The sequence below is a fragment of the Eleutherodactylus coqui genome, chromosome 8 (genome assembly GCF_035609145.1).
Source record: "Eleutherodactylus coqui strain aEleCoq1 chromosome 8, aEleCoq1.hap1, whole genome shotgun sequence".
Classification (NCBI taxonomy): domain Eukaryota; kingdom Metazoa; phylum Chordata; class Amphibia; order Anura; family Eleutherodactylidae; genus Eleutherodactylus; species Eleutherodactylus coqui.
The window spans coordinates 145,137,454-145,158,436 of NC_089844.1; the positions used below are offsets into that span (position 1 = coordinate 145,137,454).

A 20,983-nucleotide genomic window follows, 5' to 3' on the forward strand; every position below is an offset into this window, starting at 1 on the left:
ACTATTATTTCAGAATTAAAGGGCTGTCCAAGACCAAAGTCGAATTTCCAAATAACCATAAATCATCACACTGTACTATAGTAAGTCCATCCATGATCTTTCCTTCTGACTTTCTGCTCTTCATTCTGAGGAATCCCCTGTGCACAGTTTACATCCTATTTGCAACCTTCCTGTATACTGCTTCAGCTACATTTCCCATAATCCCCTGCAGATGCATCTCAGACAGCGTAGTATTCTCCTCTCACATCTTCTGACTGCTAAACCTCGCCGACTACACACATGATTATCTTGTTTCCCGCGCTGATTCCACTGTAGTTGATGATAGTGATTACAGCCGCAGTCCAGTTAGCAGTACTATTCTGTACTAAGATGACAAACTCCCAGTGTGAATCAATCAGATGAAGCCATCTCAGCCGCCCTGATGAGATTTAAAACCACTAGGTGGCAGCAAAGTGCATTAGATAAATATTAAAGACTCATCAGTAGTTTCTGAGATGCAAGCTATTAGGCTGGGTTCACATGGGGCGGATTTGCTGCAGAAATTCCGTCCAGAATTTCGCTGCGGCAGATCCACCTGCGGACGCTAATTTTGGAATTAGCCAGCCATGTGGACAAGATTTCTCAGAAATCTCGTCCACAGAGGACGATGAATCCGCTGCGGCAAAGCTTGCAGAAACCGGCGCTGCCGCGCGGATGCGCTAGCCGCAACATGTTTATCTTTCTTCTTCTTCCGCTGCGGTCGAGGTCTCCTCTATGGGAGTGCTGGCCGTAGCAGAAGAGCGAGCGGCCAGACCGCTTCAAAACTCGTGGCTAAGTGCCACGAGTTTTGAATCAGCGCTTCTACTGGTGGAAATCTCGCGTTTTTTCGCTGCGGCCAAACCGCTAGATTTCCATTGGGAGTCCGGCATGTGGGAACCCAGCCTTACTGTATAATGTAACTTCATAAGCCCAGGAAATCGCTGCCTAGTAAGCATGATTCTAATAGCATAGCTGAGCTCTGCCCTATCTAGCTTTAATTAAGGGGGTTGGACCAAGATTACAAGTTATTCCACTGAGACCCCCACCGATCTGGACAACGGAGATCCTGTGCACCCCCCCCCCCCCATCCTTTTTACTACAGGGTTTCTGCATCCCCAGTAGTGAGGAGGAAACTGAAGGGAGTGTTGGTTGCACAAGCACACTAAAACTCCCTTCACTTTTAATGGAACCACAAGCAAGCTCGGGTACTTCCCCATTTAAATGAATGGAGCGCCGCCCGCACATGCTTGGCCAGTGCCGTCACTGTTGGTGGAGAAGCGACCCCACAGTAACAAGTAGAGGGGGGCACTAGACCCTCGTTCTTGAGATCGACTAGGATCTCAGCTGTGAGACCCCAGCTGATCAGCAAGTTATCCAATTAGAGAATTTGTAATCTTGGTACAACCCCTTTAAAAGCCAAATATTAAACCACCCCAACCCCAACATGTTTCACTGCATCTTCAGGGGACTGGGGCAGACAGGGGCAGATTCCCTGGGTTTATGAAGTTACATTATACTAGCTTGTAACTGAGACACTACTGATGAGGGAGGAGTCTCCAATATGTATCTAATGCACTTTGCTGCCACCTAGTGGTTTTTATTCACTGGAATGATCCCTTAAAATGTAACTTTTATTTAATTAATTAAAATATGGTGCCCCATACACATAACGAGAAAGACAAGACAACATAAAGAAGGATATGGATTGCTGGTTATGTGCCTCTATGGATGTGCAGGCAACTTGATTTATCAATCAACCAGATCCAAATATCACTAAGAAAATACTGGCAGTTTAGAGAAGCCAGCTTCCAAACTTCTAAGGGTTAGGAAAAGTCCATTTACAAGTTTCGTATTTATAGAGATACAAGTTTACTAGCGAAATACTGGCAGTTTAGAATTGCCAGCTTATAGACTACTAAGGGTAAAACGAGTCTATTAGTAAGTTTCGTATTCTAGAGATTCTGGTTCAAATTCAGGTTCAACGCGTTTCGGTCAGTTGTATGACTCATCAGGAACCAATTATTTATGTGGTAAGTACTGGATATTACTATGATCAAAGTAGTGCAATAAGAATATACGTGTTGTTTTTCTCAAAATTATTCGTCGCACTAACCCCAAAGAAAATATAATGAACTAGCAATAGGATGCTGATGTATCCTTCCCTTTAAGCTACAATAGGAGATGAGGCCTGGAGTTAGACACACTTTAGATAAAGGTAGTGGTCTAATCCTATGAGGTAAGAGCCCCAAAGAGTACACTAATTCCTTCAGTACTCTACAGAGTGCTAAGGCCCCGCACTAAGACCTAATAAAAGTCCAAAAAATCTCCTACCATCAGGGCTAGAGATACTGCTACACCTTATATCTCTACCTCTCTAACCGGCTTTTGCTCCTAGCATTTTAATAGGGTCACTATCTTTCTCTATTAGTGCTATTATCTCTAGAACAGACCTCTTATCCTTTGCCTTATACTCACATTGGAGTATCTAGGCTCTTTCAATCATTTTTGAGGCTATTTCTATAGAGTTAAGCAGGGATTTATAGGAGATTTTTTGGACGTTTATTAGGTCTTAGTGCGGGGCCTTAGTACTCTGTAGAGTACTGAAGGAATTAGTGTACTCTTTGGGGCTCTTACCTCATAGGATTAGACCACTACCTTTATCTAAAGTGTGTCTAACTCCAGGCCTCATCTCCTATTGTAGCTTAAAGGGAAGGATACATCAGCATCCTATTGCTAGTTCATTATATTTTCTTTGGGGTTAGTGCGACGAATAATTTTGAGAAAAACAACACGTATATTCTTATTGCACTACTTTGATCATAGTAATATCCAGTACTTACCACATAAATAATTGGTTCCTGATGAGTCATACAACTGACAGAAACGCGTTGAACCTGAATTTGAACCAGAATCTCTAGAATACGAAACTTACTAATAGACTCGTTTTACCCTTAGTAGTCTATAAGCTGGCAATTCTAAACTGCCAGTATTTCGCTAGTAAACCTGTATCTCTATAAATACGAAACTTGCAAATGGACTTTTCCTAACCCTTAGAAGTTTGGAAGCTGGCTTCTTTAAACTGCCAGTATTTTCTTAGTGATATTTGGATCTGGTTGATTGATAAATCAGGTTGCCTGCACATCCATAGAGGCACATAACCAGCAATCCATATCCTTCTTTATGTTGTCTTGTCTTTCTCGTTATGTGTATGGGGCACCATATTTTAATTAATTAAATAAAAGTTACATTTTAAGGGATCATTCCACTGAATATATTCCATTTTCTTTATTTATCCTCCTGCCTCAGTGATTCGTCACCTAGTGGTTTTAAATCACATCATTTTGTAAACAACAGCATTGTATCTAATTAAGGGCCAATAAGAAGTCAATTTTATGGCGAATTGAGCATTTTGGACTAATATTGCTGCTATTTGTGTTTAGAAATTTGTTTATCACCCTGGATCAGTTCTTTCTGTATCTGAGCTGCAATACCAAACACAACCAGTCGACGGGTATGACAGCATTTTTGGAAGAAAGCAGCCATGTTTTTTTTCAGATTATAGCCCTGCATTGTATCCACTTTGTGGGTTCTAATCTCCCTCCGATTTATATTAGCCCTATAGCAGATGCAGTTTTGAGGATTTCTGCCTCAATAGGGTTCTTGAGTAAAGTTGAACTAAAAAAAATGACTGAAAGTAACGAGACATGGCCCTTCAATGATATATATGTCTGTTAATAGGGCCACATATATAGTATGGTCACATGACTTTATGTACCATGTATGAGTAAATTCTATGCTTGCATTACACTATAACCTTAGTTTATCGTTTCTGTGTAACAGTTCTAAACATACAGCCTTCACATCACTTACATCTCCTCCAGTGCGTCACAGTCAGAGATATCAAGCATCTCCAAAGTCTCCATAGTGAAGTAAGGTATGAGGTAGAAAAGGTTGGATTCTATCAAGTCTCTTTTTTGAGTTGCATTGTATGTTTTTATTTTGTTGCTTGCCATGGTGAAGAAACCGCCAAGTAGTATCTCTCCTGCAGCTTTGTTCATACTGATTCCACCTTGCTGAAGAAAACCGAACAAAAACATCTGTTAAATTCATTCTTGATATTCAAGACCCCATTAGGACAATATAGCGATACCATAGTAATGCAAGACTAGAAGACACTATTGTACCTACTATAAGTGGCATGGAACTATAAAATATCTGTCCACTTGCCCCTTTGCACTTTGATGCCATTTAGCAGCGTCAAAAGAGATCCTGTGACACATTTCCTTGGACCCTGACTGTAGAATGATATTTCTGGCGGGGTTTTCGTCTGAATCATTAATTGCTACTTTGGGGAGCAATTTAATGGCCATAATGGCTAGCTAAGCTTTCGTAGAACATCTTTAATTGCTGACATCAGGAGCTTTGAGAGGTCTCAAAGAAGCAGACTGGGCATGGATACAGCCGTGACGCAATGACTTAGAGAGCCAGCAGCACCGCCCGAGTGCTCAAAACAGGCGCATACAGGGCGCAATGTGTTAACAGTAAGTTTTCAGGCTAAATCTAACTCCGTTGTTTTTTTCAAAAACATTTCAGTCAAGCATTGAACAAGTGGAAAAGCAAAATGTCAGCGGCTTTAGGGCCAAAAAACTGATGACAGGTTCCCTTTAATGATGCCCAGTTCTGCTGCCCTTTAAAGTCATAAAGAGTATTGCTGTGTAACCTACCGACTCGGCTGTTTTTGTGAAGGTTCCAAAACACATTAGCACACTCTCAAATGAACGGGTCTTCAAGTCTTCTATAACATTTTTAGCGTACTCTACATTCTGATACACTTTGTAAACAAACATCATGTATCCCAACTGAACATCGGTAAGTATAGGGAGAATCACCATCTACAAGAAAAACAGAAATTTGGAAACAATACTCCATAAGTCCATTAAAAGGAAGAACTATAATGACTTGCATACAATGTGTTCACTCCTTCAGTCAGACAGTTTAATCACAAATTAAAATAAGCAAAGCTCTAGGTCCAAAAAAGTCTAAATCTTATTTAACCCCTTCACGACCTCCCATATGTCTTTTGACGGTGGCTGCATTAGAAGCTTGGGGCGGGACTCTCGTGTTAGGGGGAGCGGGTGCTCGGTTGTTGGATGACAGCTGGGCACTTGTTCTAACACTGGGGACCGAAAAAATTTTGGATCGCTGGCGTTTAACCCTTTATAACACATTTTACCAATTTTATAAACATTGGGTCTCCCGGCACCGCGTACAGACAAATGCAATGTGACTTTTTTTGTATTGCGTATGTACAGCCTTTCATATGCTGCTTATACCAAGGTATATGGCGTGGTCCACAGAGAAATAGAGCATGCTGCGATCTATTTCTCATGTATATCGATACGCAGTGTCTTCACGCAGATGTGCATGCATCAATGAAAGTCCATTAGCTTTCATTGACTCCATTCATCGCGTATCATGAGGCAGTGCAACGTACATGTAATACTCGGTAAAAACACGGTCATAAGCATGAGCCCTTACTATGTAAAAAGAAATAAAGATCACATGTTGTATCGGTGTGTTCATAATCACTCCAAGATAAAGGTTAGTACATTATTTAACCCGTACAGCGCATGTCATGAAAAAAAAAAAAAAAAAACATGCTGAAAATAACTAATTTACAAAAAACGGAATAGAAAGTGATCAAAACGGTGCATGGATCAACAAATGGTGCCCTTAAAAAGTACAACTGATCCAAAAAAAACCCTTTCACAGCAAAGAGAAAGAAAAATGTTGGAGGACTTTGAAAGCAGTGATAAACAAAAATCCTTCTTTTCTTTAAATGTGAAAAAGTTGTAAAAAACTCCTACATAAATTTGTTATTGACATTATTGTATGAGTCTGCAGAATTAATTTAACATATTATTTCTACTGCACAGGGAGCTCCGTTAAAAGTAGAAAACCATGCCAGAATTGCATATTTTGTTAATCTTGCCTCTAAAAAAAACGAAGAAAAAGCAATCAAAATGTTATATGTTACCAAAAATTGGATAAAAGGAAACTATAGTTCATCCTGCAAAACCAAGCCCTCACAGAGCTCCGTTAATGGAAAAAGTAAAATGCGATGGCTGCTTGAATGCAGCAACGCTAAAGCAAATTTTTTTTTAAAAAGTGTTATTTTGTGTACAAAAATAGCAAAACAAAAAAACTGTATAAACTTGGTATCGCCAGAACCGTGCTGACCCGGAGAATAAGGTCATCGCATTATTTATTTTGTGCACTGAACGCCGTAAAAATGAAATACAAAAAACAAATGGTAGAATTTCTTTTTTCCCCCTAAAAAATAAATAAATAAAAGTTATACAATACATTATATGTACCCAAAAGTGATGCCATTAAAAATACAACTTGTCCCACTGAAAACAAGCCCTCACATGGCCGCGTGGACGGAAAACTTAAACAGTTATAGCGCCTGTAATGCGACGATGAAAAAAAACTGAAAAATTAGTTGGTCATTAAGGTGCAAACAGGCTTTGTCCCCAAGGGGTTAATTTGGAGAATATTTGTGGAATTCTCATGAACTTTTTGCATCTCACCATGCTGGCCATATACATCAACACTTACGGGATTAAATCTAGAAAAGCCATAGCCTAGCTGTGCATAAGCTGCCATACCGCTGTAACCTCCCCAGGCATTCTGCATATAGCTCTCAGTGCTGCTCTCTGACTCGTAGCATTCTGCATGAAGAATACAACAAAAACAAATATTAATCCTAGAGTATCACGGCACGGGTGATGAGTGAAAATGGGGTCAATACTTGTATTTTTATACCATCAGCTGGTACGGTTGACTTACTGTTTTCCACAGACGTGGATATGAACATAAAGACAGCTTGCTTGCTTTCTAGAGTAGCTTCGGGAAACTTATCTCTCAGAGCGTTTACGCTGTAAAAGGACAAGAAGCATTTTACTTCAAGGTTTATGTACCAACTCACACTAAACAGGTCAGTCACATCTGTGCTAAAGCAAGGTCTGTAACAGGGCCCCTACCTACCATGTGGTGGATGGGCCCTTGGGCCATCCCAGGCTCTAAAGCCCAGGTGTAACTACTACTTCTTGACCCCCAATGCTACATCCTTGTATTGCAGCACTTTCTTTTCCTTAAATCCTGAGAAGATACCCTATAAAGCTCCATAGAGTGTATATATAAACCATATAAATAGTCAATTATGAGCAAGAGCCCAGTTTGTGAGGCTTGAAACATGGAAAAGCTTTCCCCTTTTTACTTTTCTGCTTCCATGAAGATGCTTTTAAAGGTTCTATAATAAAACGTTTGTTTTTAATTACATATGAGTGCTGGAAGAAACCTTCTGCTTTTCGAACAATATAAATATCCCTCCTGTTGCTATGGGGTCCAACTCATGGTGGAGAAATTCCTCTTCTTCATAGATGGGAGTCGCCTTCTGCAAGTCACTACAATACTAGCAAGAAGCTGAGGCTAGACCTGGTAAGAGGGGTGCGGGTGGGGGGCACAGATTATACAGGCCTCTCCTGGCATTTTGTTTCTGATTATATCTAATTAGATGGATGATGCCCTATGATTTCTAATTTAAATCTGAGATATGTGGATAAGTAAACAATGACAAAAAACCTTATAAGCAATAACTTATCATTTCTAATAGGCATCACTTACAAAACTTTTCTGCTGCCACAATCCATGTTCAGTGGAAATTGGGCAAAGATTCCTTCGTCAAACAAATATGACACATAGGTGAATCTGTCAACCCAAATAGTGCATTGATCTGCTGTGATAAGTGTGGATCCGATCACATCCATTGTTTCCTTCAGCATAAAGTATTTCACCTCCATAGTCCATACGGAGAACTACACGGAAGAGAGAAATGTGTTTGATGAAAATACACATTTTTTTCTACAAACCTGAAGATATGTGAATAATTTTTTACTGGTCATGTAATAAAAGAGCTAGTTGGGGTCTCACCGAGATACGTGTTAAACTATATACCACACACAAATGTGGATTCACTGAAGTGCAATCATCCGACTCCAGAGAAAATAGGTTGGAAGCCATTATCCTCTGGGATGTCTAGAAAGTTTGTGAGCGCCTTCAGAATGTGTGAGTACGTATGAGTGTGGGTGCATATGGGTGTACGTATGCATGAGAGTGTGCGTGTGTTAGCGTACAAGTGTTGTATATATGTTTACATGTACAGCGTGAGTGTGTGTAGTAATGTATTAGGCATGTATCTGTGTCTGCATTGACACACACACTAACCTCACGCTGGAGCATTGCTGTTAAGTTGCCGTAAACACGTACATGAACAGCATCTCTCAATACACTTTAACAAATCTATTGCAATACAGTATGTGTTAGCATTAAAATCCAAATCATAAAGGGGACTGTACCCTCACCAGCTTGCATCAAGCATTGGATTACCCACCATAACACAAGTACCTTCAGTTATAAACATTTTCCTATTAGGGACAATGCAACAAAAATTCCCCCAAAAATTCTCTAAGAGAATTCGCGTTGGGGATTCTTGTGCCGACTCTTCATTCTGCCTTTTCATAGTTACTCAGGCAATCCTTTCTCACCAGGCAATAAGAATTATGTTTGCTCCAAAATCCATATGTACCAATACTGAAGTCAGAATAGCCAGTTCTAACAAGAGCCCATAGATAGCACCGCATGCAAAGTGGACAGTTTGTGTAACACTTAACCGGTTCATTTTATATCTTTAGATGTTCTAATTATTAAAAAAAAAAAAACAACTAAAAAAACAGGTCAAATCTACTCGAAAAATGGAAAAAAAAAATAACACAGGTGAGAGAAAAAATAAGGACATTATTCACTGAAAAAGAAGCCAGTCATGCAACACCTGATAGACTGCAGGCCGGGCACAATCACCGTAGACTCTAGTAAAATGATGTCAGCCAGTGTGACCCACTGTGGAGATACAGGGCGATCCGCTGCTTTGCCAGTAGGGGGCGCACTCCTGTATGGTGTGGCACACCTATCAGTGGATGGTGTCTTTGGTATCCGTTCACATGTGCAGAATGTTTGTTTGCAGTCACTCCTCCCCAATCTGGCCTGGGTTGTGTGAGTGTATTGCATTATTAGTCTGCATTGAACAAGTAGCTCCTCCAAATTATCGTATGACCCCCTACATTTTACTAGGGTCTACTAGGGTCTATTGTGCCTACCCTGAAGTCTATCGGGTGTTGCATTACTGGCTTCTTTTCCATTGACTAAAATACTCGAAAAATGAAGCTAATGGTAAGAGCAAGCTATGCTTCAAAACCTGGGTTTGGAGCCCCAGAAAAATATGACATCAAGAAATTTTTGGTGGGACCTTTTTGGCTGATCTCTTGTAACCCCTTTAATGCAGCTCCCTAAAGTTAGAGATTTGCCAGCTAGTTAAGCTTTCTGAGCCATGGCTCAATGAAATGAGCCACTGAGGGAGTGTTTAACTGTTCAAAAAGTTATTTTGAAGGTACATCCACTTTTTGTATATGTATTTTCCTATTACATAGTAACATAGTATGTTAGGCTGAATGAAGACAATGTCCTTCTAGTTCAGTCTGTTTCAACCCCTTGTTGGTCCAGAGGAAGGCGAAGAAAAAAAACCCAATGAGCCAGTGTAGCTCATTTGGAGGAAAAAAATACCTTCCCAACTCCATATGGCAGTCAGAATAATCCCTGGATCAACGTTTGAGTTCCTACCTGACTCCAAGACTCGGATCAACAACCCCGCTGGTCACTTTGTGTCTATATCCTGTAATATCGTAGCGCTCTAGAAAGACATCTAGTCCCCTCTTAAACTATTGTATTTTACTAAGATAGATCAGGCATTTACAGTTGACAGAATGAGAACTGCACAGTTTTCATCCCTTAAGGCTGCCTGTCCACGGGCGTTGCTGCCGGGGAGCAGGAGCCAGGTGACAGATCTCCGCGATGAGCCTATCTGACAAATAGGCTCACCACACAAAGAAATGTGGCATCTCGCAGCATGCTGCGATTTGCCGCATGCGAACGAAGAATCACTATGATTCTCCGCTCGTGGGCAGGGAGGCTGCACTTTCCATAGTAACGCTATGGAAAGCATGCACTGCATTCCCCGTGGCTGGATTATCGCTGCGGGGAACGCAATGCAAAAACGCCCGTGGACAGGCAGCCTAAAAAAGGTCAGATAGCTGTATATAAAGCCTCAGTCTGCTGTGAAGTCAATGTGGTATGGAAACCAAAGAGACATTACCATGTGGAGAGTAGTGTGAATATTAAGGACCAATACAGAAGTATATTGGATAAAATGCTGATTTCTACGTGACCTCTTGGGCCACAAACTCATTATGGCCATTAGGTTTAGCCACCTATTTTACTGGCTTTGTTAAACTTTACATATTTGTTATACAGCTCCTAATTAATACAGAACAGGTTTGTGTTAAACGTTAAGCCAATGCTTAGAAGCAGAGATTGGTGTTAGGGGCTTACTTGTTATCTATATCTGTTGTAATGTTTATTTTGTACAATATGTCGTTTAGATGTCTTAAGTACTTGTATAAACATTTTTCACCAGTGAAACCCCAGTCAAGCCCATGATACCAGTTAGTTGTAAAGTTAACCATAACAATGGACCCAGTCAAACAGGTTAAACAGTAAGAGCCAATTATACTATCAGGATGATGTGATTACTCCTTATAAATAATGCATGCATTAATTTTCAGAGGTTGATTGTAATTATTGCAAACGAGTCTCTCCTTGGGATAATTGCTTTGTTTATGATGAAGGCACAATCCCAAACCATGTTTGTCAACAATAACTGATCAAAAGTTGACCAATAATTATTGTGAGATCAAACATTTGGAGTAATTGCATGGCATCGTTCTGAGATGTGGAGAACATTCCTTGGCATCAAGAAGGTGCAGGGCTGGTTGAGGCTCTAGATACCTTACCCTTATATCAATCATAATTGTTGCTACTGTTAAGACAGTTTATAATATGAATATTAATCCAATGACCAATACACAAAATATAGATAATCTGATTTTTAGGAACCACAATGGGGCCTTCCTCAGCTCAAAGGGTATTAAGAAACCTTTTCCCTGCTACCCTCTTGCTGGAAGGAAATCTCTTTACAAGGTAAGACAGTCATAAATGCATTCTTTTGTATTACTGTAACTCCAATATAGATACAATACAAAAGAACTAATAGAGAAACATAGGGCCCCATGTAACACCTGATGATAAACAGCTGATGAGACCACCTCTTACCTGGGAAAGAGACCTCCTTCGTCTCCCTGTGGGAGGTGTTTGATTTCTTCTTTCCTATCAAAAGGCAGTATTTGGAGGTTGTTTTTTTTTTCAACTATAAAGGTGCTTATTATTGTGCTCAATGGCAAACTGCAGTAAGCCTGCTGCAACCCTCATATGCTACAATGGTAGAGCAGCATTCTACCCTATTGCTCTGTTTTCTTGGTTATAATCATATGGGTGTTTACTGTAATATTTTTCTATTATTTTTTATGTTTGTTGATGCAAAGGGTGAAATCGCCCACAATCCTTTGCACACTCATCTCTGTTTTTGTATTTGCTGTTAGTTACCACCAATGTTTTAGACAGAGAAAGGATTGCCCAGTAAGGCTGAAATGGCATTTGTACAATTAAATGACACAACACAATGACTTCCAATTATTACCTGTAATTTCATCATCATATTAAGCCCAAACCAGAACCTTTCCAACTCTTCCCCAGCATTCCGTCTCTGCTTCATGCTTGTAAACATTGGTCTACAGGTTTCTATATTGCTAAGTGCGCCTTTTTCATTCATTACTATTGCAGCAAACTGCCCACCATTAAATCCATCCAAGCTCATCCCTATCTGTAAAAAAGGAAACAAAATTGAAAGATCATTAAAGGGGCACTAACTTTTCAGACAACTTATGCTCATTTATTAGCCTGTGTGTGTTATCAATCTTATAATATACGTTTATTACATGTTTTTGTTTTATTACTGTAAATCAAGGCTGAAATGGCTGCCACTAGGAATATCCCTTCCAGATCATCTGCAATCCAATGCCTGTTGTTAAGTATTGAGCTTCTGTGGTAACTGGGACATTGGGACATTTTCTTAGCTTTTGGGGAGAGGCTACTGCCACAGGCTCACTTCCCTGCACTCACAGGCTGACATACACAGTGTAAGCAATCTCCACATTTTCTGCTTCTCTTGATGTTATAGCATGTGCATGCATATTACTCTGGGTTTACTAATCATTTGGCCTGAATGTCTCTGATGTCATATTTCTATAATCATTCTGGAACAGCAGATACTGCTTTCCTGCTTATTGGACCAGAGACCGCGCAATACAGCATTGGAAGTAAGGGGAAAGGAGTACAGGACAGTGAACTAGTAGCAGAATGGCATACCTGTGACATACTCCCTGCCTGAAAGTGGATTGCAAACAGCAAGGTAGCAGAAACATGGGGAAGATTACCTGAAAATTAGAACTTAAAAACAAGAGGCAGGGTGCAAACAGCAGAAAATGAGAGGGTAACGAGAACCTGGTATGTTTTAGAAAACTTGTTGAAAATTTGGGTACATTTTATAAAAGGACAATCTGAAAACATAAGGACATTAACTTTGTTACAAAGTTGAGCCAATCAGAGTATCAGAAGATCCTATGATGGACCCCATCTCGGGCACAACAATGGACCTCAAATGTCCAGCTGAATTCAACCCTATGTGGAACTGGTTATGGAGTCCTTAAAAAGACACTAGTGTCTACAAGATGATGCACAAATAACCTATTAGACCTTAAAGGGGTTGTCCCACCATGACAAATGGATCTATATACTTCTGTATGGCTATTACAAAGCACTTTGTAATATAATGTGTGCTTTGTAAATACGCCATACAGAAGATATATACTTACCTGATCCGGTGCCCCCCCCCCCTATATTTACCTGTCCGTTGCCTTGGCTCCAACCATTCCTTGGCTCTTCTCCCATCAGTCGGTCTTCTCACATCAGTCGCGCAGGCGCTCTTCTTCTGGCTGCTCAGATCCCTGTGAACGCGCCTGATGCAGGCGCATGCGCAATCTTCACCTGGCTTCCCCTGGCTCCGGCAGACAGAAGAGGAGTAGCTTCCCCCAGCGGACCTTCCTTCTGGGCTGGGTAAGTCAATGAGAAGGGGGTGTGGTTGGGCTGTGGGAGGGGGGCGGCCTGTCATTTGTGGCTGGGGGGGGTTGATCAGGAGTCGGGCTCGGGCTGTCACTTTGTGGGGGGGGGGGGGGCGCTAATCGGACGCGGGCTGTCACTTTGCGGAGGGGGGGTGCAGGAGTCGGGCGTGGGTTGTCACTTAGCGGGGGGGAGATAGACTTCTGGCGGAGGTGGATATGTTGTCACATAGACTTCTTGCGGGGTGGGTGTGCGGTCACATAGACTTTTTGTGGGGTGGGTGTGCGGTCACATAGACTTTTTGTGGGGTGGGTGTGCGGTCACATAGACTTCTGGCGGAGGTGGGTGTGCAGTCACATAGACTTCTGGCGGAGGTGGATGTGCTTTCGCATAGACTTCTGGCGGAGGTGGATGCAAGAGTGCACTTTGGGGGGGACTGTGGGAGGGCATTGTGGTGGGTGACACTGAAGTGGGGAACTGTGGTGGGGGCATTGTGGGGGGTGCACTGTGGAGGGGCATGTGTGTGGTGGGGGCACTGAGGGGGTGTACTGTGGAGGGCACTGTGGGGAGGTCATTATGGGGGGGTGCACTGTGTGTGGGCACTTTGGGGGTGCATTGTGTTAGGACACTGAAGGGGGGACTACGGGGGGGGGCGCACTGGAGGGGCGGGGACTGTGGGGGGGCAGAGTGAAGGGGGCACTGTGAGGGGGGGCATGTGTGTGGGCAGTGGAGGGGGCACTGTGTGTGGGCATTGTGAGGGGGGGGCATGTGTGTGTGTCATGCTTGGTGCTACTTTCATCTCCCCAGCATGTCCCCTCGTCACTGGAGGCTGTGACACTGTTGTCTCAGTGTCCAGTAATGAGGAGACATGTCGGGGAGATGAACGAATCTCCTGCTACAGCTCTCACAGCAGTAGCAGGAGATCGCACTGCCCTCTCATTGCTGTGAATGGAGCCGGACGGCTGCCGGCTCCATTCACAGCAGTGAAGCCTGCATCTCCATGACGCCGGTCCTCCAGTCATGTGACCGGCATCATCGGGAGCGCGCACGCTGAGGAGAGAGAGGCAGCAGTGCATGATGGGAACTACCCAGCGGTGCCATCTTTAAAAAGTTCTTCAGGCAAGCTTTATAAGGGGAAGAAAAGGAATAAAAAGGTGAGGAAAATATTGTTTTTTATGGGAAAGGCTGCTGTGTGTGATGCTTCTCCTCTACAGGGCATTCATGGGGGGAAAAAAATTAGTTTGGGGGGCGGGACAACCCCTTTAAGATGCATCCTGTGTTATAGTCTTACAATGTAAATACAAGTGGATGTGCGCATGTTCTGCATAGATGGGCGGAGAACCATCAGAATTATTTCCTTTGTTGGGCCTAATGAAACTAAGACCAACACCAGTTAAAAGACACAGTTCCATCAGGTCCAACAGACAACCATGCAGTGTTTTTCTAAAGGAAGGCAAATTGCCCCATATCAGGGGACAAATTCCTTCTAGTCTCCAAATATGACAATTAGGCCTCTTTCACACGAGCGCTATCTAAGCGTATGAGAGGTGCGCACAGAAAGCGCTTCTATAGGAACCAATTGTTTCCTATAGAAGTGCTCACATGAAAGAATTTTAGAAGCATAAAATGCTCACACCTGCTAAAGATAGGACATGTGTGGCTACAATGCCCACATCTAAGGTCCATACTGCGTGAAAAGATAGGACCTGACCTGCGCAGGAAAAGCAGATTCCCCGCTGCTTACAACAGGACATTTATAACCTGCTGCCCAGAAGCACATTTTAAATGTCCAGCTGTAAACTCCTGTTAGTCCCTGCGGGCATGAGGGGATGCCCCACAAGGATTCTTTTAATCCCTGCTGGGACTAACAGGAATTTACAAAAGGACATTTGAAATAAGCTACTTGGCAGCACATAAGCAGCAAAATATTCCTCCAGCCCTGCTGCTGGGCAATTCCCCAGCAGTGAGGGGCAGTAGGGGACACCCTCCACCTCTCTTTCCAAGGGATTTCCCTATAACAGGGAGCGAGAGGGGGGCTAGATTACAGGTCGTGGGAGGAGGGGTAGCGCTAGAGGGATCCACCCTCTAGCCCTGCCCCCTTTATCTTTGATATGGGGAATTTCTGTTAGAAGCCCTATAGCCCCTTCCCCTCTCTCTAGTCCCGCCCCCTCTCTCTGCACTATGGGGATATCCCTCAGGGACCCCCAGAATAGAAAGAGAGAGCGGGACTATGGGTTAATCCTCCCTAAGCAGGGAGAGACAAAGTGCTGCTACGGGAGATTAACCCATAGCAGGGAGAGACAGAGTGGGGCTATGGGTTAATCCCTTAGAGCAGGGAGAGCGGGGCTATGGGGGACTAACCCATAGCAGGGAGAGAGAAAGCGTGAATATGTGTTAATCCCCCATAGCCCCGCTCTCTGTCCCACTCCCTGCTACAGGGAAATCCTGAAGCCCTGTGGGGTTCTTCTCTCTCTCCTCCTGGAGCAGCTGCTCCAGTAAATAGGTGATTTTCACGCGCATGAAGCTCAGATCGATCTTCTGCACATGAAAAATTGCCATTTCACACGATTGTTTGTGCAGTATAGGTGTGAGTACCCTGATTTGCAATATTATAACTTTCACAAAAGGCATCTAAACCTCCTTTGAACTTGTTCAAAGCACCCATGACAAGATTGTGGAGCAGTACATTTTATGGTCTCACTGCTTGTACAGTAAAGCATACCTAATCTATGACGATATCACAGTCATGGATTTCCTTTATGCAATAGGAAAGAGGCTCAATTAATTTGATGGTAAGTGTAGGATGCCTTGAAAATTTTCAGTTGAAACTACATTTTCAGACCATTGGACCAAACATTGACTGTTGATAGTATTCTATAAAAGCTTAGGCATCCTATAAATGTTTTGGTACTGAATTAGTCGTCATTGCATGAAGTTCTTACCACACTGAATGTAGGCCTTAGTTCGTATATCCTAGACATGTTCACAAATCCCAAAAACTGTTGGCAGTTGTCAGTTAGCGATTTATCGGTCATACATTCTGTAAAAAGAGAAGTATGGAAACTTACGTTATTTAGTAAAGACACAGGGCCATCAGCCATCTTATTATAATTAGAGAACAGGGTCAGCAGAGACCTCTCATTATTAGAGGAAAGGGTCAGCAGAGTCATTGCATCATTAGAGGGCATGGTCAGCAGAGATATCTCATCATTAGAGGAAAGGGTCAGCAGAGTTATCTCATCATTAGAGGGCAGGGTCAGCAGAGTCATCGCATCATTAGAGGGCATGGTCAGCAGAGATATCTCATCATTAGAGGAAAGGGTCAGCAGAGTTATCTCATCATTAGAGGGCAGGGTCAGCAGAGGCAACTCATCATTAGAGGATAGGGTCAGCAGAGTTATCTCATCATTAGAGGGCAGGGTCATCAGAGACCTCTCATTATTAGAGGAAAGGGTCAGCAGAGTCATCGCATCATTAGAGGGCATGGTCAGCAGAGGCAACTCCTCATTAGAGGATAGGGTCAACAGAGTCATCACATCATTAGAGGGCAGGGTCAGCAGAGGCAACTCATCATTAGAGGATAGGGTCAACAGAGTCATTGCATCATTAGAGGGCATGGTCAGCAGAGATATCTCAATATTAGAGGTAAGGGTGAGCAGAGTTATCTCATCATTAGAGGGCAGGGTCAGCAGAGGCAACTCATCATTAGAGGATAGGGTCAACAGAGTCATTGCATCATTAGAGTACAAGGTCAGTAGAGACATCTCATTGATAGGGGACATGGTCAGCAGAGTCATTAAAATCATTAGAAGGCAGGGTCAGCACGTTATCATTAGGGGGTGAGAGTTAAAGGGATGTTCCCAACTCAGATTTATGGCATATCCACAAGCTATGCCATAAAAGTCAAATAGTTTCGGGTCCCCCATTTGGAACCCACAACCATTATACGTTAGGGCCCCCACAGCCCTTGGCTTTCTTGAACGTGGTGGCTGGGGGTGGTCTGGTGGATGGAAATAGCCAAATACCCAACGCTATGCTGTTTCTGTAACTCCCAGAGAACGCAATGAAAGTTAAACAAACAGCGTAGCACAGCAAGCTACACTATTTTCATAACTCAGGAGCTGCAGATACAGCGCAGTATACTGTGTGCTACACTGTTTGCGTAACTCCCACTGACTTCTATGGGAGTTACAGAAACTGCATAGCTCAGCCCGGACGTCTCGTGGTGTTCCTATCACGGCCATGTTTAGCTGAGATGGGAACACTCCTTTAATGATAGCTCTGTTGTATTGCTGGAAGACTGAAGAAGGCACTATAGTAATACTGTACTCTATAAACACATATAAGAGCCTGCATGTAGATCCCCTGTTACTCTCTCGTCTCTGAGGGAGGAGCTATACTTTATCATTTCCTGGAGGCTGTATCAATCTGCCAATACTCTTCTGTCCATTAACAGCTATTCTTGGCAGTAGTCATAAAGCAAACACACCCGCTGTACTGCCTATGCAGACAAAACAGGAGGGAAGAATGTGCCTCCATTATGGCCGCCCTCTAGAAGGCTTAAAAAAAGCAAAACAGACACAACATTGTAAGAAAACTTATAAAACCGTTATCTCCGCCTGAGATCAAATACACAATAGTGAGATGAAATAAATGGGACATCTTCTTTAAGTAAGGTCACTTACGATCTGCATCATTTGAAAACATATTTGTGATCCAGTTTGCAACAGCAGTCTTTGCTTTATCATCCATGAACCTAAAGACCTCGTTACATCCATCAACACTAAAGGGGAAACACAAGAAACATTTGTTTTATAATAGGTGTGTTAAGCACATGACCGTGGACCGACGTGTATCCCACGAAAGTAAACAATGACATTTTTAAGAACAGCAAGCAGAGATCTTGGAAAATTGTAGAACTTTTTTTTTGCTGAAGCTGAAATACCCCTTAACATGCTGTTACTATAACCACTTTTTAGATTTCACTTAGAGCTTCGCCACTCTAAAAATCTTCCAACTTCACTTTAGTGGCAGATTATAATATAGGGTATTTTTTGGAGGCCCCCTGAGATTGCCAAGGTGTGCATGGCCACCCAAAGGGACCCGGTGTCTGGTGTCAGCACAAGAATTGCCCGATGCTCCAGAAGACTCTGCAATTAACTTTATAAATCCCCCTGTTGGCAAATTGTATCTCAGCCGTTAGCCCGGATGTTATATTCAATTGATGAGCTATAAGTGCGATGCATAAAACCAAGCCCATTGTTGGTAGGCCAAAACATGGTGAGCCCTTTTCAAAGCTGATGGCTACTTCACTTATTGGTATTTGTCACCAATACATTGCCATTGCAAAAATAACACTTTTTTACCAGATGCCTCCACATGGCACCTGTCTGAAACCGCCCAATTGAAAGTCAAATTGGCCTTCATCAGCTGTATTAAAAATAATACAATGCTCTGGCATGAAAATGTGAGTTTTGCGCAAGTTTGATTTTTCTATCTTTACTACTGAAAAAACGTGATTTTCGTAAGTTTGAAATAAAACACGCATTAAAAATACGTAAATACCCATTGAAATCAAGAGGTTCTATTCACTGCATGCACAAGTTTTGCATCCGCAGATACACCCATGTGAAGTCAGCCTTAAATGGAACTGAACTACAACACCAGATAACCCTTGGACAGGAGCGGTGCTGGACCCAGGGACTTTTTATTTCTGGTTCGATGCAACCCCTTTAATGCTCCCTTGAAAGTCTCCATATGGATGTGTTCTCTTCACTTTTTATTAAAGCTCTGGTATGGTGTCCATATTATGAGGCTAAAAGTCATTGCGCCCAGTGCATGCCATTAATGTGAACTGCCTTATGGATTTGGGGTTTGTGTTTCTTAGGGTCAAGAAGTCAGAAGTAAAGCTTGCTGGACCTTTGTCTTCTATCAACCAGGAAGGCTTAAAACTAATAATTTCCTTGCACAAAACCTGTAAGTGGCTTAAGATGAAACTATGCCTGATGTGTTTGACACCTCATGTTATGTTCTACAACCTTTCTACATCAAGTCAAATGTTACCTACATGATTCTCATGTTGGCGCAGCCTCCCACCAAAACGTAGGTCAGCCGTGAAAACAGATCAGGAGTCATCGAAGGCAGACAAATTTGCAGCTTTTGCGTGAACCATTCAGTGAGGATGGAAGAGTCAAGTATTTTATACCGATCTAAAAGCACGTCCATAGACTCATTTAATAGCGAGGATTGGACGTATTCGTTGGGTATAGGGCCATAATACTGTGAAGAAGGAAGAAAAAGAGACACATTATAGCGTAATATTCAAAATGGATGAACATAGCAAGATTTCACGTGGGTAGAATTCATTGTGTTGTCCTACAAAACATCACTTACCTTGTTTGCTTCCTGCAAAAATTCTCCACAGTAGGTAAATCCTTTACTTCTTATGTCAGCGATCAGAAGCTTAGTGCGTTCCATATAGTTTTCGGGAGATGCAGAATCGAATAATCTGCAGTCTTTGATAACACCCATAATCTGGTCTAAGTTAAGTTTATACAAAGATCCAAACTAGGGAACAAAAAAAGGATGGTCAATGCACTTGGCGTTATAGGGGTGTCCTGTGAAGTAAACTCCTTTTGAGACTGCAGCCTGAGAATCCCCATGCAATCATCCGTCATTCCTGGAGGCAGTGCCAGCCTCAGGGGTGTGCGACCTGCACAATAACTACCCCAAAAGGGGTGTGGCAAAGGATTTTGCACCCTAAGCTTGCTACCACCATAAATTGTATAGCATTTGTATCACACTCCTCTGTGTATGGAGCTTTTATATGGTCTCTGTGGGTTGGTATTAGTTGAGAACTGTATGTGGATATTTACATTTTGCGGCACTGTTATTTAAACACTATACTGTATATTAACCCCTTAACGACCAGCCCATAGTGTTTCTACGTCCTCCTGAAGTGGGCTTTATTCTCTGAGGACGTAAAAACATGTGTCTTGCAGAGAATAAAGCCCCTCGGGCTCTGGACGTGACAGCTCCATGCTGTCGGTGCCCACAGGTAGCCGACAGCATGGAGCTGTCATCACGGGCTGCGGGGACACCCCCCCCCCGGCAATGCGATTGGCGCTATCCAATAGCGCCGATCGCATAAAAGTTTTAAAAAGTGCAAAAAAAGTTAAAGATTCAGCTGCCCTGATGGATCGGATCCATCAGGGCAGTTGAAATTACTCACCCGGGTCAGCCGCACTGCTCCCCGCTCACCTGGTCCTCTGGGCCCCGAAGCCGGCGTTCTGCGCATGCGCGCCAGGCGGCATTACGTCAGCGGTCCGGGAAATTTAGAATCTCCTGGCTCCCGGCTCCTGTAGGTAGCCGGCAGGCAGGAGACGTCAGTGGGGACCACGGTGAGCGGTCCCCGGTACCGCGATCACCGTTATCCAATGGATAATGGCCATCGCGGAAAAGTGAAGAAAAAAGTAAAAGAAAGAAAAGCTTCACCTTCCCTCATGGATCGGATCCATGAGGGGAGGTGAAAATACTCACCCTCTTTCCTCCATGTCCTCCGGCCGGTGTCGGGACCCTCCGCTGGCTTCTGCGCATGCGCCGATGTGGCACGTATGCGTAGAAGGCCAGCGAGCCCGGCAAATTCAAAATCTCCCTGCACCCGGCTGTCACAGATAGCCGAGTGCAGGGAGATATGACTGGGGACTGCTGTATGCGGTTTCCAGTCATATGATCACCGTTATCCATCGGATAACGGTGATCATATAAGGTTAAAAAG

General features: G+C 43.0%; 1 protein-coding gene across 2 annotated transcripts in view; it reads right to left on the bottom strand.

The window, feature by feature from the left end:
- LOC136576957 (uncharacterized) overlaps window positions 1–20,983 on the bottom strand; it is a 299,361-nt gene that overhangs the window by 264,723 nt on the left and 13,655 nt on the right. For both annotated transcript variants that reach the window (XM_066576623.1, XM_066576622.1), the window contains exons 8-18: window positions 19,600–19,773; window positions 19,274–19,485; window positions 17,892–17,989; window positions 16,149–16,246; window positions 11,729–11,911; window positions 11,305–11,358; window positions 7,708–7,898; window positions 6,871–6,959; window positions 6,640–6,752; window positions 4,743–4,910; window positions 3,889–4,091 (exon numbers count right to left, since the gene is read on the bottom strand). In XM_066576623.1, coding sequence (XP_066432720.1) covers window positions 3,889–4,091; window positions 4,743–4,910; window positions 6,640–6,752; window positions 6,871–6,959; window positions 7,708–7,898; window positions 11,305–11,358; window positions 11,729–11,911; window positions 16,149–16,246; window positions 17,892–17,989; window positions 19,274–19,485; window positions 19,600–19,773 — 1,583 coding nt within the window. The remainder of the gene's footprint in view (window positions 1–3,888; window positions 4,092–4,742; window positions 4,911–6,639; window positions 6,753–6,870; window positions 6,960–7,707; window positions 7,899–11,304; window positions 11,359–11,728; window positions 11,912–16,148; window positions 16,247–17,891; window positions 17,990–19,273; window positions 19,486–19,599; window positions 19,774–20,983) is intronic.